At 39.6% G+C, this 22,339-nt stretch overlaps 1 protein-coding gene across 3 annotated transcripts in view; it reads left to right on the top strand.

The window, feature by feature from the left end:
• Nucleotides 1–22,339, top strand: part of LOC136860653 (uncharacterized) — a 314,102-nt gene that overhangs the window by 125,292 nt on the left and 166,471 nt on the right. For all 3 annotated transcript variants that reach the window (XM_067138771.2, XM_068225548.1, XM_068225547.1), the window contains one exon: nt 12,896–12,959. In XM_067138771.2, coding sequence (XP_066994872.2) covers nt 12,896–12,959 — 64 coding nt within the window. The remainder of the gene's footprint in view (nt 1–12,895; nt 12,960–22,339) is intronic.

The raw sequence follows: 22,339 nt of genomic DNA on the forward strand, positions 1-22,339 counted from the left end.
GCTCTGCCACTAACAGCTGGAATAGCTGGGCCAGCCCTTTAAATGGTCCGCTCAGATGATGGGCGTGAATGTGTTAAATATCCTAATTTAGTGTGTAATAGATCAGAATGGACAAATACTTCCAATAGGAAAACAGATCTGCACCCAACTAAATCAACAGGGTCCCTCTTTTAAACCCAGACCGAGTGCTCAGTGTTTGTGCTACAGCAGCTGCCTCAGCCCAACTTATGTTGCGCGCGACCGTCCTGCTTTAAGCGTGTATACAATCTTATATGAAATCTTACCTTATAAAAGATGCTGGAAGTGTCATCTTTCATAATGAGGGACTTCATAAACACCATTATGATTTTCTGCACACTAATAGTGGGAGTTATGACTGTTCACATGACCATTATGATGAAACCAGGTCTCATCCGCAAAGAACACAAGCTGTGGGTTGAATAAATGATAATTCAATGATGCAAGATACCACTCATAATATCTCACTCTTGTGGCTGGATCAGCAGGTTTTAAACGGTGGGCTTATGTAAACCTGTATGGTTTGATGTGTAACAGCTTTGTAGCTCTGTGTGCAGAAGAAACCAAAACCTCTACCTGTTGTGCTAATTTTGTGATTGATTTATTTGGTGACCATTCAAGATTCACACTAATGTCATCTAGCTTTTTCTCTGTTAAAACTGTTCGTGTGCGCATATGTTTTTTATTGACAACTGAGCCATTAGTTTCAAATTTATTTACAACTAGCTGTATTACCTGGTGCTGCCCAGGCATTTTGTTGTTTCCTTTAGGTATTTTATTACCTGTTACCCCCTGGGGGTGGGGGACGCAGATGAAGAATACACCCACCGGGCGAGTTGGCCGTGCGTGTAGAGGCGCGCGGCTGTGAGCTTGCATCCGGGAGATAGTAGGTTCGAATCCCACTATCGGCAGCCCTGAAAATGGTTTTCCGTGGTTTCCCATTTTCACACCAGGCAAATGCTGGGGCTGTACCTTAATTAAGGCCACGGCCGCTTCCTTCCAATTCCTAGGCCTTTCCTATCCCATCGTCGCCATAAGACCTATCTGTGTCGGTGCGACGTAAAGCCCCTAGCAAAAAGAATACACCCACGGTATCCCCTGCCTGTTGTAAGAGACAACTAAAAGGAGCGACCAAGGGGTGATGAATTAGAACCATGAGCCTACTTGTAATTAGTACCGCCACGCGGGGAACACCATGAGTCACTTATACTTGCACGTAGTACCACTATGTCAGGTACAAAATGTGCTTGTGATTAGTAGCAACAGAGTACGCTGCCGGCTTTTACAATACCTGTGATTAGTACCACTATATGAGCGACACCATAGTTCTGGTTTATGATTAGTACCCACTATATGAGGAACACCACAGGATAGTACGAGTCCGTGTGGTTAGTACACTTATGTGATGAACACCATAGGTTTGCGTTGTCTGTAAATGGCGCTGCAATATGCAAAACACCATAGGTCTATGTTACATGTGCAAATTTCATTACCTTTACGTAGTACCATAATGAGTGGAATACCGCGAGTCTACGCTACTTTTGATTATTACCGTAACATGACAAATACCATTGTTCTACTTTCCTAGCGATAAGTACCATTATAAGGGGCCCATTACTTGGATTTTGGATCCCTTTTGACTACAAGTATCATCGATTTTGTAATTTCATTATTGTGATGTTGACTGATTAAGAACTATTTTGTAGCTTAGATGTTATTGTTGTGTTTAATTTCAAGTCTTATAGATTATTTTCTTTCTCGTTCATCAAAACTAATCTCTGTAGGTTTGGACATTTTCTTCATTACCACTTTTCGCCATGCCTGCGCAATTGACGGCATCCAGAGTGACCCAATAGAACTCAGCGACCACGGAAACTATGGATTTGACGCTAATATTGGTCGTTTTCAATTATTCTTGTACGTCATTCCCTCCCGTAGGTTTGCTAGAAGGTGTTTTACTCCTCTAGTATCTTTTCGAAATAGTAATTCATATTTGTATGAAGTTTGGTTGAGAGCTATTCTGGAAGATACTGTACGTAAATCTACAATTTTGGTAATTTTCTCTTTACAGTAAGTTAAAATTCTTTCAACTATGGATTCGTTTTTGATTAATTTTTAGTATCATTCCCTCTGCCAGGGGTGGTAGGGGTGTCCTACCCCACGTGTTTTTTTCCAGATAGTATAGTAAGTCATGTGTGCACCAGTTTTAGTTGAGAGCTATGCTGGAATATAACACATACATCCATAATCTCGGTCATTTTGGACATTCTTTTTTTCGCCCCTTTTCAACCTGAGTATGACATCTGAAGAGTCACGGAGTTAAGGGAGTCCTGCCCCCTCGGTCATTTTTTCTCTTTTCTTTCGTTTGTTTGTTTGTTTGTTTGTTTGTTTGTTTGTTTGTTTGTTTGTTTGAAAGCTATGCGGGAACATACATTCATCCATAATCTTGGTTATTTTGGATATTTTCTTTTTCACCCCTTCTCACCCCTGTGCCGATGCGGGTGAACTTGGTCTTAAACGACATCTGGAGTGTCAATATTAATCTCAATGATGCTGAAAACTATGGATTCTACTTTACTATACATCATCCCCTTTCCGCTCCCACTCAGAGGTGCACGCACATAAATCCATAAACTGGGCCATTTTGGACTCTTTTCAGACTTTATCACCCCCATGCTGATGGGAACTGAACTTGGACTTAAACAACATGCGGAGTGTCACTGTTCATCTCAGCGACCCTGAAACCTGTGGTTTCAACACTATTTTCAATTATTTTTGTATATGCCATCCCCTCCCGACCCTAACCCAATAGAGGTGGCTTACCCCCACAGTGCTTTTTTCAAGACAGTCATGTGTAGCATAATCTCTCCTTGGCCTAGCCTACAGTTACGTACATGCCTACTTCAAACACCAGGCCTGTATTTTACTGCAGAATCCTTGGGTTGACGTTGCCATGGTACAAAATTAATATCCGCATCTACTCCGCGTCCGCACTTCCTTCATTCGCATCCACGAATGGTTATCTGCATCTGCAAATTGGTTATCCATGGGTAATTTAAATATTTAACTATATATTACACCCAGTATATTGAAACAGATTTGTTAACATAATTCAATAGGCACCAGAACCCCTACAGTCACAGGTTTATGAGGAATTTTCTCTTGTGACAACTACCGACGTATTGAACTTTGTTCCTTCCTTCCATTAATTGCGGGCAGGAGCCAGTTAGGCTTAGGTCAGATTTACGGCTTTATGGTTCTTTGTATATCACTGTTCTCCCATACCAATGTCAAGGGTCGCCTAACCTCAAGCAAAAACAAGAGTATACTTGAGTGAAAATCAATAATCATCATTATTTAGAAATTATCAGCAAAATTATCTACACTGCCATACAGTTCGTATCCACCAAGACCAATATAAAAGATCCGTTATTGGACATTATAAATTTTCCAGCTAACTCATTCCTGGTTGCCAGCGTTTCGTCCCCATGTGCTAAGTTGGGCTCATCAGTTTGTAAATAGCACACCCACCAAGACGCATGGCTAGTACATACCATGCATCTGCCAAGACACTAACTTAGCAGATATCCGCATTCGTGCAGGGCTCTAGCCATGGTTACTGCTGGTCATTTCTTCATCAAATTCCTAGAGCAGGGTAGTGTGATATCTCCAAAACGGCTAGTTTTACGCCCTTAAAACATAGTTTTTGCGGCCCGTAGGGCCTTACCAAGTTTTGATGTACGCGTCGTGAGGCTTAAAATGAGCTTTGTCTTGTCCTTGTACGACAAATTGAATATTTTGCCTATATTAGCCTATGTTAATGTGCCAAAGGACCTAAATCTAAAGAATGGAGAGAGATGTTAAAATTTCTGGTAAATGGGGTTACCCGCAGTGTCCTATACAAAATTTGGTTCAGATTGGGGGAACGGTATGGATTTGTGTAAGGAACAGACCTACAGACAAGCAGACATTCTGCTGTATATGTATATATATATATATATTACATGAATCTGTGCTGATGAAGGTGGCACTTCAACAGTAAATTTCTGAACAAATACATCGAGTACCCGTCAAGCTATCTTGTAGTTAAAATAACTTACATATGAAAATACGGTGTTACAATTATAACTCTCTCACTATGTTAACAGCTGCGATTCAGACTGGCTATTGATGCTAGGTTGAACACGTGCACGCTCTTTGCAAGATCAAGAGCTATGCGCACACCTCCTGTACAGCTGCTTAGGTCTTGGAGAATAGAAACACCGCTGGATGGTCGGGGTTTATAAGCGAGACCTTGTATATTAAGTATCTGTTTAAATAAATGAAGAGAATTTCAGAGGTGAGTTTAAACATTTTGATGCCTAGTGTACATATATATTCCTTACAGACTGGTGTGCGTTTCATTTTAAAGTCTGCAAGCCTCTGTGAATGAACTAAGCATTGCCATCGTACTCAATTTGCAATAAGCTCCTTGGTGACTCTTAGTTCTACGACTCTTATCATTACGTCATTAAAAACTGAGTTTACCAAGCAAGTGGGTGTGTGGTTTGGGTCAGTAGCTGTCAGCTTGGATTCGGGACATATTGGTTTAGAACCCCACTGTCAGCGGCCCTGAAGAAGGTTTACTGTGGTTTCCATTTTCACACCTGGCAAACGCTGGAGCTGTATCTTAATGAAGGCCACGATAGCTTCCTTCCCATTGCTAGCCCTCTCCTGTTCCATTGTCACCATAAGACCTATCTGTGTTGGTGTGATGTAAGAAATTGAGTTTAGCCATCATTGCCTTGTTCTCCTTCTACTTCTTCTTAACCATCATAGGTGAGCCAATTTTTTTTTTCCCTGGGTAACCTGTCCTATGTATGGAGTTTATTCTTAAGTGCCCTGAACTCCTTATTCCCAGTAACCTCCTACCATTGTTCTCACTGGTTTTTACCAGCAGTAATTCTTGCTGCTTTCATTTCTTTTACTTCTGACTTATGAAAAAGATACCCTGGGTCCACCCATCTTTCAGTCCCATACAATGAAATCTGAAAACAGAGCAAGTTCATCATCATCATACAGTTCCAGTTTCCCTGGTACTGTTAATGAGCCTCTTCCACTTCTCTCTGTCCATATACAACTTGTCATGGAGAACATCATCCACTGTCCATCCTCTGGTAACTAGATCAACCTTGATCATGTCCATCCATCTGGTTTTAGGACTTCCTGCAGGTTTTTTCCCTCCTCCTGTCTTTCCAAATTTATTTTGGCTGTTCTTGTAGACTCCATCCTCATCACATGCCCGTCATCCCATTAAAATGTTCTTACTTGTTGGTAGAATTCTGATCCCTTTTGCACTCTGTTAGTAATTTCCGTTCTGACCAAATTATCACTGGAGATTACACTTCCAAGGTAAGGAAAACTATCCACACACTCTAGCTGGTGGTCTCCTAGTTTTACACTTGCTGGACGCCCTTCTCTGTTGACTGCCATTACCACTGTCTTGGTCTCGCTAATGTTGAGGTTATATTCCTGGAACTGGAATTTCCATATGTTGAGTCTGGTCTGTACTTCCTCTTCTGTTTCACCCCAAATCATGATATCATCAGCAAGGGCCACTGCGTTCAGTTAACCTAAATTTTCCTTGACGTTCTTCATTATATTGTCCATAACAGTGATGAACAGTAGTGGGGACAGCACACTTTCTTGCTTAACTCAACTCTTGGTCTCAAACCATGATGATCGACCTTCCCCAATTTGTACACAGCTAGTACAGTCTTTGCACATCATCTGAATTTTCCTTACCAGTCCTTCAGGCACATTTCCTTTCCTCAGACACTCCCAGTTCTTATCTTTTATAACACTATCATAGGCCTTTTCTATATCCAGGAATACAATGACCAGGTTCTTGTCTTTCTCCCAATACTTTTCCATCAGCATGCGGGTGCTAAAAATTAGATCCATTGTTGATCTGTTACTTCTGAACCCATATTGCTCCTCCTCTAACTGTGATTCAGTGATGGTTCTCAATCTTCTTTCTATGATCTTCTATAGAATATTTAGCCCATGAGACAGCAGTTGGTGGGTTTCCGTCTGCTGCCTTTCTTAAACAGGGGAATTGTAACACCCTTGCTCCAATCTGCGGGCGGGTATTTTGTTGTCTGTCCATATGGCATTTAGTACTCTGTGCACCCATTGTATACCCTGGATGCCTGCTTTCTTTATCTTGCTGCATTCACTTCACCTGCACCTGAAGATTTTCCTGTAGGCTTAGATTTTAAGGCTGTCTCAGTTTCTGTCCAGGTGATGGGAGGTTCTTCATTGTAGGCTTGGATTTCCGGTTCTGTATTGTGTTTTTGAATTGGTCGAAATGGTTCTTCAGGACTTCTCTCATGTCACTTTTTGTCCTAACCAGATTTCCATTTTCATTTTGAAGTGCCTTCATGGTATTCATTTTTTCCTTTTGCCTCTGATAACACTATACAGTAGTTTCTTATTGCCTCTGCTGCTTTCCTCCAGGTTCTGAGTGAATATATTCTATGCCTTCATCTTTTCTTCTGTAACTGTTCTTTTAACGTGCAGTTTCTTGTTTCGGTGTAATTGTTCGAGGTTTCTGATCTTTGCCTCGTCTCTAGTAAGATCTGGTTTATTTTTCTCCTGATCCCTTTCTTTCTGCTAGAGATTTCTTTCCCTGATTGCTGCTCTTACTCTTTCATTCCACCATGGTGTTTCCTTCTCCCTTGTTTTCATACTTGTCTTTCCACAAACTTCAGTTGCCTCGTTAATCAATGTATCTCTTAGTCTGGTCCATTCTACCTCCCCATTTTAACTTTCATCTCTTGGTAACAGGGTTTTTATCTGGTTCTGATAGTTCTCTTACCTGTTTTCTGGAGTTCCCATACTTTGATTTTTGACATTTTCCTGTTCTGTACTTTTGGCACATAGAAGTTTGTCAGGTCTGTTACTAATAGACGGTGGTCACTGTGAAGGCTCTTGCTGGGTATTACTCTGACATCTGTTACCATTCTGAGATGACTTAATCAATTACAGTCTTTTGTAGTCCATCTCAACTGTATCATGTTATCTTATGGCTCTGTCTCTTCTTGAACCAACTATTTTTCACCACCAACCCATTCCTCATACAGAAGTCAAGGAGATGTTTACCTTCCATATTTTGTCCACCATATCCATGAGGTCGCATTGCGTTCTCATATCCTGTTCAACTGTCCCAATCTGTGCATCAGATCTCCTATAATGATCACTCTCTCTTAACAAATAACCTTTTCCAAATCATCAAGAAACTGGTTCTTATCCTCTTGACGACATCCAGTTTTGAGGTGCAGTGCCAAAGTTAGTTTTTCTTTCCCTAAATGCACAGTCACCTTTATTATTCTCTCACTAACATACTGAATGTCAGCGACTCCTTCTAGATCTTTACTCATAATGAAACCAACACCATTCCTCATCTCTTTGTTATTTCCATGCCAATACAGTGTATACTGTTTTCTTAATTTCTTCATTCCTTTCCCTCTCCATTTGGTTTCACTCAGCCCCAGTATCATTCATTTCCTCCTTTCCATGAGTTTCACTAGTTCTTTACATTTTCCTGTGAGACTGAGTAAGTTGATGGTCCCAATCCATGTTAGTCTCCTCCAGAATTTTTGCATTTTTGCAGGACTCTGTCTATCATCAGGCCATAAACCATCATCCCTGACATGAATCTGCTCATGCTGGCGTCTTAATTTAGTTGATAAATGCGTTCCGAGGCTCTTAATTGTTTAGAAATCAACTACAAATAAGCTCTTTTAGTGGCTTGCTAGGCCTAATGAAATTGATTTTCTTTTGGGGTTTACTCCCTTAGCCTTTGAGGATCCCTCTTCATCCCACAAGGCAGTGGGTTCCATCTGTACTATCCCCAGAGAAATGCGTTGCCTCCTCTGCCAGCTCCACCGTACCAAATCATATTCTCTGCTTTTGCTGCCATTGAGGTCTTCACTCGTTACCCTGAGCTGGGACCCTTTACCAGATGTTACACACCTGGTCAGTGTGGTCTGGGACTCACATAGGCAGGGGCGCCACTCCCTGGGCAGGGCTGCCTCTAAGAGGGTCCCTACCTGTTACCAAGTTGCCATCCATTATTTTGGTGGACATTTCCTCAGAATTTCATATACAAGTTTTTGAAGATTTATTCAATTCAAATCCGAGCCTACCTGGTGGTCATGATCTTTAAGGCGCAAAGTCTATATAGTCTGACAGTGGTTAGCTGGTTAGATTCCCTTTGGTCGAAAAAATTTCACCATAGTTATATTGGCTGGCGGGGTAAGACAGGTACAATTTCTAATCGTATGGCATGCCAAAAGCCTGAATTCAATTCCAAAAGCTCTTCACGATGCCATTTGATACTGTTGATGGTATTTGTCCAACAGATGGGGAGGTTAAGTATTGAGCAGACCCCTCGGTACTATTCGACAATAGGAGGCTATGTGGCAGCACAAGATTTCATCCTCTCTCCTTCCTACTATCATACATCACACTTTTCATTTAATTACCTTAACACCTCTGATGAAGTTAATGTCATGAAGGGCATCCTGTTGTAAAAACTTTCTACGAAGATTCATCTTGTTTCATATCTGACAAGAGAAACGGGAAAAGGTTTGGGCAACTATATTAAATTCAAAATTTCTTTTACAAGTTGCTTTACGTCACACCAGCACAGATAGGTCTTATGGCGACGATGGGACAGGAAAGGACTAGTGGGAAGGAAGCAGCTGTGGTGTGAAAATGGGAAACCATGGAAAACCATCTTCAGGGCTGCCGACAGTGGGGTTCAAATCCACTATCTTCCGAATACTGGATACTGGCTGCACTTAAGCGACTGCAGCTATTGAGCTTGGTCAAATTCAAATCTGACATCCAGTTCAGCTTTAGATACCAAAGTAATATAAGTAACGGTGTCGCAATGTTTTTTTTTTTTGTTTTTTTTTTGTTTTTTTTGTTGAAACTAGGAAATTGTGGAAACATCATTTACCCTAAAGTGGACACACTGTTTTACTTATCACGTTCGCGCGCATGTTGTACTTCACGTGCACGTAAGGAATAACTGTTTGTGTACTACCAAGGAAAATTTTACAAGTTGTTAAATTACCTAATCAAAAAATAAACTTTTTATTACGCTGTTGTCTCAGCTGTGGGCTGACGTTTATGAGAATCTTAAGAATTTTAGCTCTCTCCATAAATTACTACATCATGGAGGGAAAGTTCTCTTTCAAGAAAATCCATCTTTTCTTCCTTCAATTGGCCTAATTTGTACAAGAGATAATTTGCGCGTTGATTCTTGCTGTATCTATGAGAGCATAGAATATGACTAATGGTCATCTTCGTGTCACTTGGAAGACAGAATATGCACCTCCCATTGTGTCAACTCCTCTCTTTGCTGCGTTGTAATTCAAGATTATCTCTGGTTTCTCTCTTCATCAACAGTTCCAGAATTGTGCACGCTTGAAAAATAGCAAAAATGCCTGGAATATAACTTTCTTACCCAGTTGTGAATGCAACAGAAAACCACCTCGCTCCTCATCGTGCATTGTATTATATCTCAGTTATGATGTAGCCAGCAGTTCTTGCAGTTTCCCTAGAACTGTGTAACAGTTGCTGTTTGGAGGATCCAACCAGGTTTGGAATGAAGCATCAACCAGTAGACAGTATGACAAGAACCAATAGACATTGCATTACTCTGCATTGAAAATGTAACGAAATAAGAGTAAAGGAAATAAACTTACATGACCGGGCATGTGTCGTACTTTGTGGTCTAAGATGACACTGCCGTAATTTATTTCATTTCACTACTGTTCACTTGGAGGTACGATGGCACAACTTATTACTGTGCTATCTGAAGCATCATTGAAGGAATAGCTACAAACTTGAAATTGTTAAACAATAATGAGACGTTTTAAGGCAATGTTACTTGTTGTTGGCACACTTTTGTACATAGGCGTGCCTGCTCAAGGGTTAAGCCTGCAAATGAGTCCATTTTCTTTTTATATTTTGCTTGTTTTTAATGTCTAGAGATTTATTGTTCTTTCTTCATTTGAAATGATTGTATTCCGGAAATATTTGTGATCTGATAACACAGTTGTACAGAATATATCATTTTCAATCTCCTCAGTTGAATGTATATTTGATGAGAATATACCACCCTAAAAATTCAATGCTTAGCATATCCTGTTATAATTTTTGACTCTTACTTGATATCCAAAAACACACAATAAATCCATTTTACACCAGTATAAGCTAAAGTGCTTAGATGGTTGTCCTTTGTGTATTTTTGCCAGATGAGCTCAACGAAACATCCAGCTGTAGTCCCCTGTCATAAATTTGTTCCAGAAGTCCTGGTAATATTTTCCTGTCAGCTTAATTTCTTGATGAAATCATTCACCCCATCTCATCACCCACATTACCAAGGTTTGTTGGAAAAAAATGTAAATGAGAGTGCTAAGAATTGTGAGATATAGGCCAACATCCAATAATTTCTGAACTACTCCTTTGTAGCCAGGAGACTTCATTTTGCCCCAAAAAGTTCACACAAATTCACTGGAAACCTTTTCAGACCATTTGTTTCACTTCACTCAAGATTTAGTCAAATTTTGTAGCCCCACTACCCCTTCTTTTAATTTTACAGAGAAAATGTATGCGAACTTTGGTTTAGTTATGGGAATGCTTCTGAATTTCTTTTACGTAGTGTCTTAATGAAAGTTGTCATAAAACCAAGCTGTATGTGGAGTAGTTAACAAGTGGGGGGAGTGGCTTACAAGTGCATCTTGATTTCTAGTTGCATGTGATATAGTGTTCTTTAGTACTTTGACTGTCCCAAAACTAGACGAAGTGAGGGAATTTTGTAAATCCCCTTTGCAAACCCATCAATGTACTGATTATCTTCAATTCACCACAGGTACTCCACTGGTGTTGGTGGTATCCAACAGTCTCTAGGAACACATTCATACTTTCACAGTTTTCTTTTAAATGTTTAATGGGTGCAGATTTATATTCCTGCAATGTAGGAGAACTGCTTTTAGGTTTTTTGTGTAGAATTGATAAAGAGCCTCCATTCTGAAGCTGTGTATGGCTGTTAGAATTCCTCAAAGAGACCATGAATGTCATTACAAAACATCATTGGACCATCCAAAGAAAATAATTTTCCTAAAGTTGTTCTAAAATGGCAGATCCTGTGCCGTTCTTATGAAGGTTTTTTTTTTTAGCCTTGAAGCCAAAAGTTCTGCTTGCTCTTCAGAAAAATCATTCAGTTCGCATTGCGTGAAAAGTTGTGGCTTGGAACTGTGTACTTCAGGGATGAATTCAGGATTGGAAGCACTTTCTCATTCTCCATGAATAGATTCGTCATCACACTCAATTCTCTGAAAAATTTACATTTCACTCTTGGGAGGATTTGAAATTGATAGTTTGTCATCACCTTGCAGTTTCAAGATCGGGATAGACTATTTTTGTGCTAGTTGTTTAATGCCAGACCAACACATCAAAAGCTTTCAGTGATGCAGGGATGGGAGAGGCCTGGGGGTAGTTGCTGTGGCCTTAATTAAGGCTGGTGTAAAAATTGGGAACCATGTAAAACTATCTTAAGGGGTGCTGACAGTGAGATAGACTATTTTTTATGTTTGATTTTTGCTGAGAAAGTAAAACAGAGAGCAAAAGAAACCCTGGTCATAGTGATTCATTGGTTCCTGCCAAATCATTGTAATGGCAAAGGACATAGATCTTTTCTTTCTGTGCAAATGGTTCCCTAATACTGTTAAACAAGGTTTACATATAATATGTAGTGACCAGTCTTGATCCAGAATAAATAAGGGACAGACTAAATACAGCTCATACGATTTGTATTATGGAGTTCCTGGACATCTCAGCGGTTTAATTGTAAATGGCCACTTACATAGCAGAAGTTGTTTGGATGGTTAATGCAGTTTTAAGGCATGGTAGAAGATTTAATCTGTAAGAAAATAAGGTGTGTATTACTGCAATACATTGCTTTGTCTATAAGATCAGCTATCAAAAGCTTAAGATAACATATACTAGATACTGTTTATTATTAGGTAGAAGTTCAATAAATCATAGCACCAATAATTATTCTGTATCACTAACATAAATTTTACCAGAGGAAAGAAAACTTTTCCTTCAAACATAGAGACTCTCTCTCAGGTGGTTGCCTCGAATTGGATAGCATGTTTTAGACGTTATCTTTTAAGATAATATAAGATGCAGGAACCCCATACATGCAGCGCCACTAAGAAGTCATGGCTAGCGCGGCCTGCTGGAGGTAGCTTAAACATTCCAAATATCAAATTTATAGTCATCACTTTGACACCTACTTAATACAGTCATTAATTTCATTACTGAGCGTTCATTGTTGACCTGTGAAGTTTATATTGTTAATTAATGTACCTATTTAAATGCAACATTGATCTAAAAATCTCACTGAGAAAGTCCTTAAACAGGGTGAAACTTGTATGCTATCCATTGAAATAAAAATGACAGATTATTGACTTAACACATTTAACTATTTAACTTAAGATTTTCTGTTTTGTGCTTATAATACTTATTCTGATAAAAATTCTTTCATGTATTCATTCATTCATTCATTCATTCATTCATGTTCTTGAATTATCTCTTGTCAATCTTGAGAATCACTTTAATTAGTGTGTATTCTTTTAATTTTTTTGTTTTTTATGTTGATAACACTGCTTTTGACTTCTTAAATCCTTATATGACAGAATGGTATAAGAACTGTACTCTTTTAACTACAGCTTATATTGATATAATCTTCAAACATAGTAACAAATCTTCTTGGAAATTAATAAAATTGATTCCTCCCTTAATCTTTATTTTTCAGAAGTGCGGGATCGAAAAATTGGTGGATGATTTATGCACCAAATTGAAGGAGATCCAAAGTGAAGGTAAGACTTGGGCCTGTAATGTCATTTTCTTATTTTGTCCTTGTTTTCCTGAGAATGGCAATGACTTAATTTGTCACAGATTTATTCTTTTCTTTCCTTTCCTTTCCTTTTCTTGTGTGTGTGTGTGTGTGTGTGCGTGTGTGTGTGTGTGTGTGTGTGTGTGTGTGTTTGATTAACCATCCAACAGCTGCTTGTAATGGTAAGATTTGCATCAGAAACAAAATTTCCTTGAATTCTTGCATATTTTCTGCATACATACCAATTATTACAATAAATTACACCGGCCTGCAGAAAAAAAAGTTTCTCTCCGGTTGAAGAAGTGATTTACCCTAATTTAGGTGTGCTGATTTCAAATATGTAACCCGTTTTTGCCTATCACACAGTTTTTTTGCTATTTGAAATCTAAATTCGACAGATTGTAATTTCGATAGAAAGCACCATAACAGAGAATATATGTAATTTTAATGGGACGTGATCAAATTGCAACGAATATACAAAAAAGTAACATGTTCATTGCTAGAAGGTATGAATCTCACTACATGAACACTATTGTTTGCTGCACTTTGATGTGAATGAACGCTGTGTTGATTTGTGTTTGTGTTTCTCAGTAGTGTCATCTTGCACTAGACACAAACAGTTATCTGACATCATGGAGACATCCCATCGCCCCTAATACCTTCGTTCCATTTCTTTTAGATCCTAACGGAACTGCTCGCCATGTTCCTAGCTGAATGCTCCTAAATTTGCAGGAAAATAATCCAGATGACTGTACAGGAAATGTAATTTTAAGCTCATGCAGTAACCCAATTTCTGGAAGTTGTAGAGCATGGTTTCCACAATCTGTTGGTAGTTGACATCTAACATTATCCAGGAATTTGCTACGAACATCGTTGAATGATTTCCATGCCTGAAGCTGTGTTTCATTCATCGTCGTACTGAATGTCGGATCCTTCATGAGCTTCCGAATTTGGGGGCCGTCAAAAACACCTTCCTTATTTTGTCATCTGACAGTGGTAACGAAAGCAGGGACTGCCTCTATCCAAACTCTTCACGTACTGCTTCATAATTCTCAATTTAATATATAAAGGGGGCAATAACACACTTTGAGGATAAATTGCTGGACGTTTTACAATGGGTTTTTTCTCCAGACATAAACTGTTTCCTCTTGGGCCACTCAGACACTAACCAGTGACGATCCCTTCCCGAGAGTCCCACTCGTACAGAAAACATGGGAACTTTGTATATCCTCCTTGCTGCCCTAATATGATACCGCACACCTTTAAATCACAGCACAGTAACCATCTGTGTTCGTAGTAGATCAGTTTCTGCAACACCATAGATAAATTGTGATAGTTTTCACGAAGAGATGTTGCTTCAATGCCAGTCACCCATTCAAGTTTATTTCCATTGTGCAGAAGAACACCTTTGTGACTTCTTTTACTGGTATCAATAAATAGACACCAGTCATATCCTTGGTAAATAGTTCCAAGACTACGATCAAGCTAGGGATTTCACAGCAAAACACAAGTTCGCCTTCGTGAACAAAATACTGCCAGAATTCTTCCTCCCAATATGAATGTCCCAGGAAGTAAAAAAATGTCTCTTTTAATCTTGATCCTAAAAGTTCACTCTTTTCTTTAGTGAGGCCTAGGTCACGCACCAAATCATTTAAGTCACACTGATTATAAAGATACGGAGTTTTATCCTCAACATCCGGTACAAAGGTATCATCATCACCATTCTCTGCACTTGAAGATGACAAATACACACTCTCTGGTGACTGTATTGGTGGTTTTGGGACAGGACTATTGGGTCCATGTGGTACGAGGGTTATGGCAGATGGATGGCAGGGATACACAGTTGTTTTTGTATTGAACCCAGGCACTTTACATACTCAAAAATAACATTCGTTACAATTATTTTGTTCCCGCCAAGCCATTGGGATTCTGAATGGCATTGACAGCAACAACCCATTGTACCATTGCCGCAGGTTTTCTACAAACTTTTTGCACACAATATGGGGTGCGAAATTCTTGTCCTGATCACCTAACTTCATGTTAAAATACGTCAAGTACAGGCTTTTTATAAATGGCATAATATTTCGCTTCTGGCCTTTAATTGTATACTGGCCACATAATATATAACTGAAGGAGTTGGGAGTGTTGACACATTTTCGCCTCTGAACATCACTGCCACTTGTCATTTTAACACAGACTAACTCATTTATTTACTCAGTCGACTTCAAATGCACGTTGTAACTTGTGGACAAAGGCGTGACACACGTTCTCAGATTCTCCTCTCAGACTACGGAGAAACACGATCTTGGCAGTTTCACCTTGTCTGGCATAGCGCATGCGCGAACTGCAACTGTTCTAATTGTTCTTCTGGTGTTCCTGTACGATTACCTACTCCCCTCCAAAACAGAACGCATACAATATTTTCTCTCAGATATATCCATAGCTGCATTCCATACAACCAATGCAAACCTCATTTATAACAACGCAGCTCTATTAGCATAAACACGAGACGGACTTGTGACAAATCTGTACGTGATACGAAACAACTGGTATTATATTTTTTTACATAAGGACACTAAATGTAATGTATATTACATACAATTGCTTTTGCCGGAAAATCTTCGCAGGCCGGTGGTTTTGAATGGCACACTACTCACACATTTCAGTAGCTGCATTCTGCAATTTGATCATTAAATTTGATGTTCATTTAAGTCGGTTTTTATCTGTATACATCAGATAATGGTAAACCACTCTTGCACTTTTACCAAGAAAATTGCATGGAGGAAATGAATGAAATGAATTAATTAGTAGTGCCAGGAGATGGTACTCTCAGGTTGGAAGGCACTCAGGAAGAGCACAGGCTATTGCACAGTACTGGTGATGCTAATGATATGGTGAAGACTGTCGATGCTGCCATTCAGAAAAAGATAATCTGCCCGAAGCTGTAAATACAAATAGTGTGGGCATATGAAATGTGATGAACATGAATCAAGGAAATTTGGACATTATAAGTAGGTAATAGAAAGGAGAAAACAAGTGCAAATCAGATCATATATAGAAAGACAGGGACAATGAAAGGAACACTTAACAGGAAAAACACAAGGATAGGTCAGTGTGGAAAGAGGAAGAAATGGAAAACACAAAAAGACAAGGACAATCTTTACATCTTCATACCCTGCCGGCTTCAGACAGATTGGCCCTCTCCTCATCAGAGTTCTTCTACGTCTATTTCTTCTCAGCCCCTGAAGAGCTTGTTTCTGCTTCACAGCTTCATCAGGAGGGTGGACTTCAACACACATTGAGGGGCCATTTTGACAGATCTTCAGTCTTGATGTGGGCAGTGTAGGATGAGAAGAAAGCTGAATCAACAAAGGAAACAGGAAAAGCAAAACTATAAGAATAGGAGCACAGAACAAATGCAAGAGGAAAGGAACCCAATGGGTTGATGTCAGTATATAATTTAAAGGATTGAACAAGTCCAAATTTTTCCTTTGTTTATCAGGCTTTCTTCTCATCCTACACTTCCATCATCAAGACTGAAGATCTGTCAAGATGGCCTCTCAGTGAGTGTTGAAGCTGGAAAGCAGAAACGAGCTTGTCAGGGGCTGAGAAGAAATTATTTAGAAGAACTGGGATTGATGAGAGAAGACCTGATGTCTTTGAAGATGTGGAGATAGTCCTTGTCCGTGTGTGTGTGTTGTTCGTTTGATTTATTTCCCCTTTCTATCCTTCCACATTGACCTGTCATGTTTTTCCTGTTGTGTGTTCCTTTCATTTTTTCCTGCCTTACTATATGACTTGGAAATTGGATATAGTGAAAGATGAAATGAATCATTTATTCAATTTGGTGAACACACAATTACTATTTACAGCATGAGGAACAGGAAGAGCATGGTGTTGGTTTTGTGATAAACAATGGTTTTTTTTTGTTGTTGTTCGTGGTGGTGGTGGTGGTGGTGATGGTGTTGTTTGGGTCGTCAATCCATAGCCTGGTTTGAAGCAGCCTTCCATGCCACCCTATCCTGTGTTAACCTTTTAATTTCTAGGTAGAGGTTGGTTGCCTAGCTTACTTCCACTTAAAACAATAATCACCACCACCATATCAATTCTATGTAACTACTGCATCCAACATCTACTCCAATATATTTGTCATATTCATGCCTTGGTCTAACCCTATCATTCTTATTGCCTACACTTCCCTCAAAAAGTTAACTGAACAAGTCCTCAATGTCTTAAGGGGTGCCCTATCATTCTATCTCTTCTCCTGGGTAAATTTTGTCATTATTTTCATCTTGTACTGTTCAACGACTGTGTCCATATCATTCGGCAATTTCTCCAGATCTTCTGGAGACTCAGGTGAAGTAATATAATCTTCGGCAGATCTCAGAGTTTAGATTTTCTCTCCGTGGATTGCGATTCCCCCTTTGATTTCCTTCCCCATCGGTTATATATAAACAATGAAAATTAGCGAGGACAAACTGCAGCCTTGCCTTATTCCTTTATGGATTACTGTTCTTTTTTCATACCCCTCAATTCTTATCACCGGAGACTGATTTTTGTACAGATTGTAGATGATCCTTCTTCCTCGTTTATCTGATCCAGATCATCTTTAGAATCTCAAATAGCTTGGTCCAATCAACATTACCGAATCCCTTTCCTAGTTCTACGAATGCTGTGTGTGTGGACTTGTCCTTCTCAATTTGAACCTATAAGATCGGATGTAAAATCAGGATTGCTTCACTTCTTCCTACATTTCTTCTGAAGTCAAATGCATCATCTCTCTAATCAGCTTCAACTTGTCTTTACATCCTTCTGTAAATAAGAAGAGATAACATTTTGCAAGCATAAAATACCTGTCAGCACCTGGCTTCTTGAGAATAGATATAACTAAACTACATTACACTCTAAACGAAATAACCTCACCATGCTGGTTTCTCCTAAGGCAGTCGGTAACTGAAGGTATGTCATAAATTCCAAGTGCCTTGTTCTTGTTCAGATCTCTCAAAGCTTTGTCGAATTTGGTCTCCCATTTCATTGGCATTAACAGCCTCTTCTTGTTCCAGAACCTCATCATCACTTCTTTCCCTTGAAGCAATTTGTTAAATATATTCCTGTCGTCTTTCTGCCTTGTTTTCATTCACTAGAAGTGGTTTTCCTTCTGAGCTCTTAGTATCTATACACCTATTCCTTTTTGCCAAAGGTTCCTTGGATTTTCCTATATGCAGTACTACCTTTCATACAACCTTCTACATCATTGCACTTCTCTTTCAGACATTCTTCCTTAGCTCTCCTGATCTTCCTATCTACATCATTTTTAATTGCCTGTTTTCTTTCCTGCCCTTCTCATTTTCTTTGCATTCTTGTACTTCTGTTCTTCAATCAGGTATAATATCTCCCAAGTTATCCACTGATTGTTACTTAACCTTGCCTTTCTTCCTAACGTTTCTTCAGCAGACCTACTGGTCTCATTCTTTGTGATTGTCCACTCTTCATATATTGTGTATCCTTCAGTGTTTTCATTCAGTCCTTGTGCAACATGTTTCTTGAAAGAATCCCTCACTGCCTTTTTCTTCAACTTTTCTAGGTCCCATCTTCTTGCATTCCTTCCTTTCTTCAATTTCAGATGGCATTTTATGAAGACCAAGCTGTGGTCAGAGTCCATGTCTGCTGCTGGGAAGGTCTTGCAATCAAATACGTGGTATCTGAATCTCTGCTTAACCATAATAATATCTATTTGATACCTTCCAGTGTCTCTAGATCTTGTCTATGTATACAACCGTCGTTTGGACTAAATTATGTTCTGTGCAGAATTCTACCAGCGGACTTCCTCTTTCATTCCTTTCTCCCAGTCCAAATTTTTCTACTATGGGTCGTATTCAAGAACAAGACATTGTTGACTTTGTACCCACCAAACTCATCATCACTTTCTCATTCATAGTTAAGACTTAATTATAAGCTACAAATTTCATTTTTGTTCAGTATTGAAGTGCAATTATAAAAATATTATCAATACAATATATCAAGTAAATGATATTACAAAAGTCTCAGCACGAGTTTCACCCACTTAGTGGCCATCTTCAGCCAGATAAAAATTAACTCTTTCCCACGGGTTGCGTAGTAAAGCGTACTGAAGTCTCACATTGTCTCCTGCGGGTTGCATAGTAAAGCGTACTCGACTTTCAAACTGACTTCCTCTGCCATCTGTCTGCAAAAAGTACAACTTTTTGAAATCGGTGAATTCCCTATGCTTCCTAGATACAACTGGCATGCACGGAATCCTAAAATAAAGTGTTCTTTTATGTTTTCTTAGATAAAACAGCTGACTGAATGTAAATACATTGCAGCATCATGGCTTCTCATAACCAGTTGAGTGTGGAGGATATTTGTTACAAATTAGATCAATATGTAGACAAATGCAAAGGTAGTGAGTTTGAAGTTGTAGGTATGAGAATGAAAATGGTATGAGAAGCAGTTGGGACAGGATATGAATCTGAGGGAAATCAAAATACGGCACAGGACAGGAAATGTTCATTCAGGTACAGTCTCCTTTTAAAATATTAGGACCGAGCTTGATAGCTGCAGTCGCTTATGTGCAGCCAGTATCCAGTATTCGGGAGACAGTAGCTTCGAACCCCTCTGTCGGCAGCCCTGAAGATGGTTTTCCGTGGTTTCCCATTTTCACACCAGGCAAATGCTGGGGCTGTACCTTAAGGCCACGGCCGCTTCCTTCCCACTCCTAGCCCTTTCCTGTCCCATCGTCGCCGTAAGACCTATCTGTGTCGATGCGACGTAAAGCAAGTAGCAAAAAAAAATTAAAAAATATTAGGCCTACTTGTACAAAACATAGTTATCAGTTTTAGTTCTCCAGTTAATTCTGTTTTGGACTATGAGCCTCTACTTAATTACATAATATTGCAACTAATGTCAATTTATCTTCCCATCCCATTCAATGAAAAATTGTTTATAACTTGTATGTCCGAGAGGGAGAATGATTTGGTATCTAAATATCTTCACCCGACTGATCCCAAAAATGAAATATATTGGGAGATTCAGGGTGAATTCCTGCGTTCTGTGCATTACCAAGAAAATAAGAGCTCCATCAGCTCCAGCAATTCAGGCTGACTTCAAGAACAAACAATTTAACATTATGCACCATATTGGTCGATTCTTGATGTATCATTCTGAACGGAGGGCGATCCTGCATGTAATTAGGTGATCTCATTGTATAATTTTAGAATAACTATAGTGTATTTGCCATTGTTACAAAATTTGAAAGCGTTATCTTAAATGGTTTTTACTGAATAAGTTACTTAGTGAAGGTACTCCACAACTATACCTGACAAACAAATTATTACTCTAGGCTTCAGCAGACAGTGAGTCAAAGATAGTCTATGGGAAAGGGTTAAACAAATTATGTGATAACTAAAACATATCTATTCCAGACAAAGACAATGTTGTAAGAATTATAAGATTAAAATATATATAATATCAAAAAATCCCGTGTGGGGATTTACCGGTTACCCCCATCGGGCGCGTCCCATTGGAATTGGGGAAGCTCGCTGGCTCTGCTGCCAGCAGAGTCAGAGGGTAGTAGGGAAATAAAATACCACCGTGAAAAAAAAAAACTGGTTCCTTGCCAGGGTTATGGCGAAGACTGGTAAATGACCAGAAGCCAGAAAACTTCTTGAGGCAACCTCTAGGGCTAACAACCCTAGTTGTAAAAGGATGGGTACCCGTCCAAAGCAAAGTCAAGTCAAAAAGCATGATGGCACAACATTTCAAGAAACATACCCCAGGGGGTAAATCTTCGGATAAATCCCTCGTCGTGAACGCCACGGCGCACGAGTCTCGTTCGGATTCTGGGGGAGACTCGACATCATGCAAGAGACGAGTCGGAGCGTCTCGGTGTACCCCGAAGAGTCAAAAACTCAGGCCAAAATCTAAAACCTTTCTAGCAACATTCAACATAAATTCACTTACACAAACGGGCAAGCTGAAAACCCTCACCAAAGCTCTTCACGAAAATCAGATATCCATAATGGTTCTACAGGAAACAAGGTACCCAGATGAAGAGATTTTTGAATCCGAAGGCTACCGATTTTTCAAGAGCAAAGCGCAAAGAGGAATCCTCAATGGAGCTGTGATGCTTGGAACCGCGTTTGCTGTTAGAACCAAGATTCTTAAATTGGTTGCAAATTTTGAACCTGTGAATGACAGATTGTCTATACTCACAATGAAATGCGCGAACAAAACCTACGCTCTATGCTCCTACAAACGATAAGAACAAGTCTGATCCAGACGAAGTTGATAATTTCTGGGACCTACTGAATGAAAAATTAAACAAAATCCCCAAACACCATGTCAAGCTTCTTTTGGGTGACTTCAATGCCCAACTAGGTCGTGAACAGAAGTACAAGAAAGTTATAAGAAATTACCCTGCTCACAAAAAAAACCAATCCCAATGGCAAAAGACTGGTGTCCATTTGCGAAAATCACAACCTGCAGGTCATGTCGACCCACTTTCGCCATCTACCCAGAAAGCAAATGACTTGGCGTTCTCCCGTCCAAGCTCTCGGAGAGTTCCAAATTGATCATGCTGCAATCTCCAGGAGAAACAGCCCTGAGATTATGAATGTCAAGGTAAAGAAAGGCATCAATGTGGCCTCAGATCATTATATGTCTCTTATCAAATTCAAACCAATTCCCGCAAACACAAGGAAGACAACCAAACAGATCACACGCTTCGACAATGATAAACTTCGGCAAAGGGTCGAGGAGTTCCAGGAGAAGGCTAGACCAAATGACTGTGACTTTAACAACGCCAAAAGTCTCCTTGTTGAGGCCGCCAAAGGCGTTGCAGAAATCAAGAGAAGCAAAAAACATGCCTGGTGGAATGGTACCTGCGAATCAGTCCTCCAAGAAAGACTCAATGCGTGGAAACAGTACTACTCTACGAAATCAGAAAATGATTGGGAAACCTACAAAACCCAACGTGCCCAAGCAGCTAGGGTGTTCAGAACTGTGAAACGTAAATACGAAAAATCTCTCATTGAAAAGATAGAACAAAACTTTAGGAAGAATGAAAGCAGAGAGTACTACAGTGCCTTCAAACGCAAACTCACTGGCTATAAACCACCATCTCTATGCTTTGAGCAAAAGGACGGCACACTGGCGATGTCAAATGAAGAAAATTGCAGCATTCTGGCAGATTACTTCAAGAATTTACTTAATTGCTCTAAACCGCAAAGCGCCATTGAGACCGAGGTACCCAAATTCCAGATCACCCGACAGAGATGAAATCAAGCGCCACATTGCCCGTCTCAAAAATAACAAAGCGCCGGGGGAAGACTCAGTAGTAGCAGA

Source organism: Anabrus simplex, chromosome 1 (genome assembly GCF_040414725.1).
Source record: "Anabrus simplex isolate iqAnaSimp1 chromosome 1, ASM4041472v1, whole genome shotgun sequence".
Classification (NCBI taxonomy): Eukaryota; Metazoa; Arthropoda; class Insecta; order Orthoptera; family Tettigoniidae; genus Anabrus; species Anabrus simplex.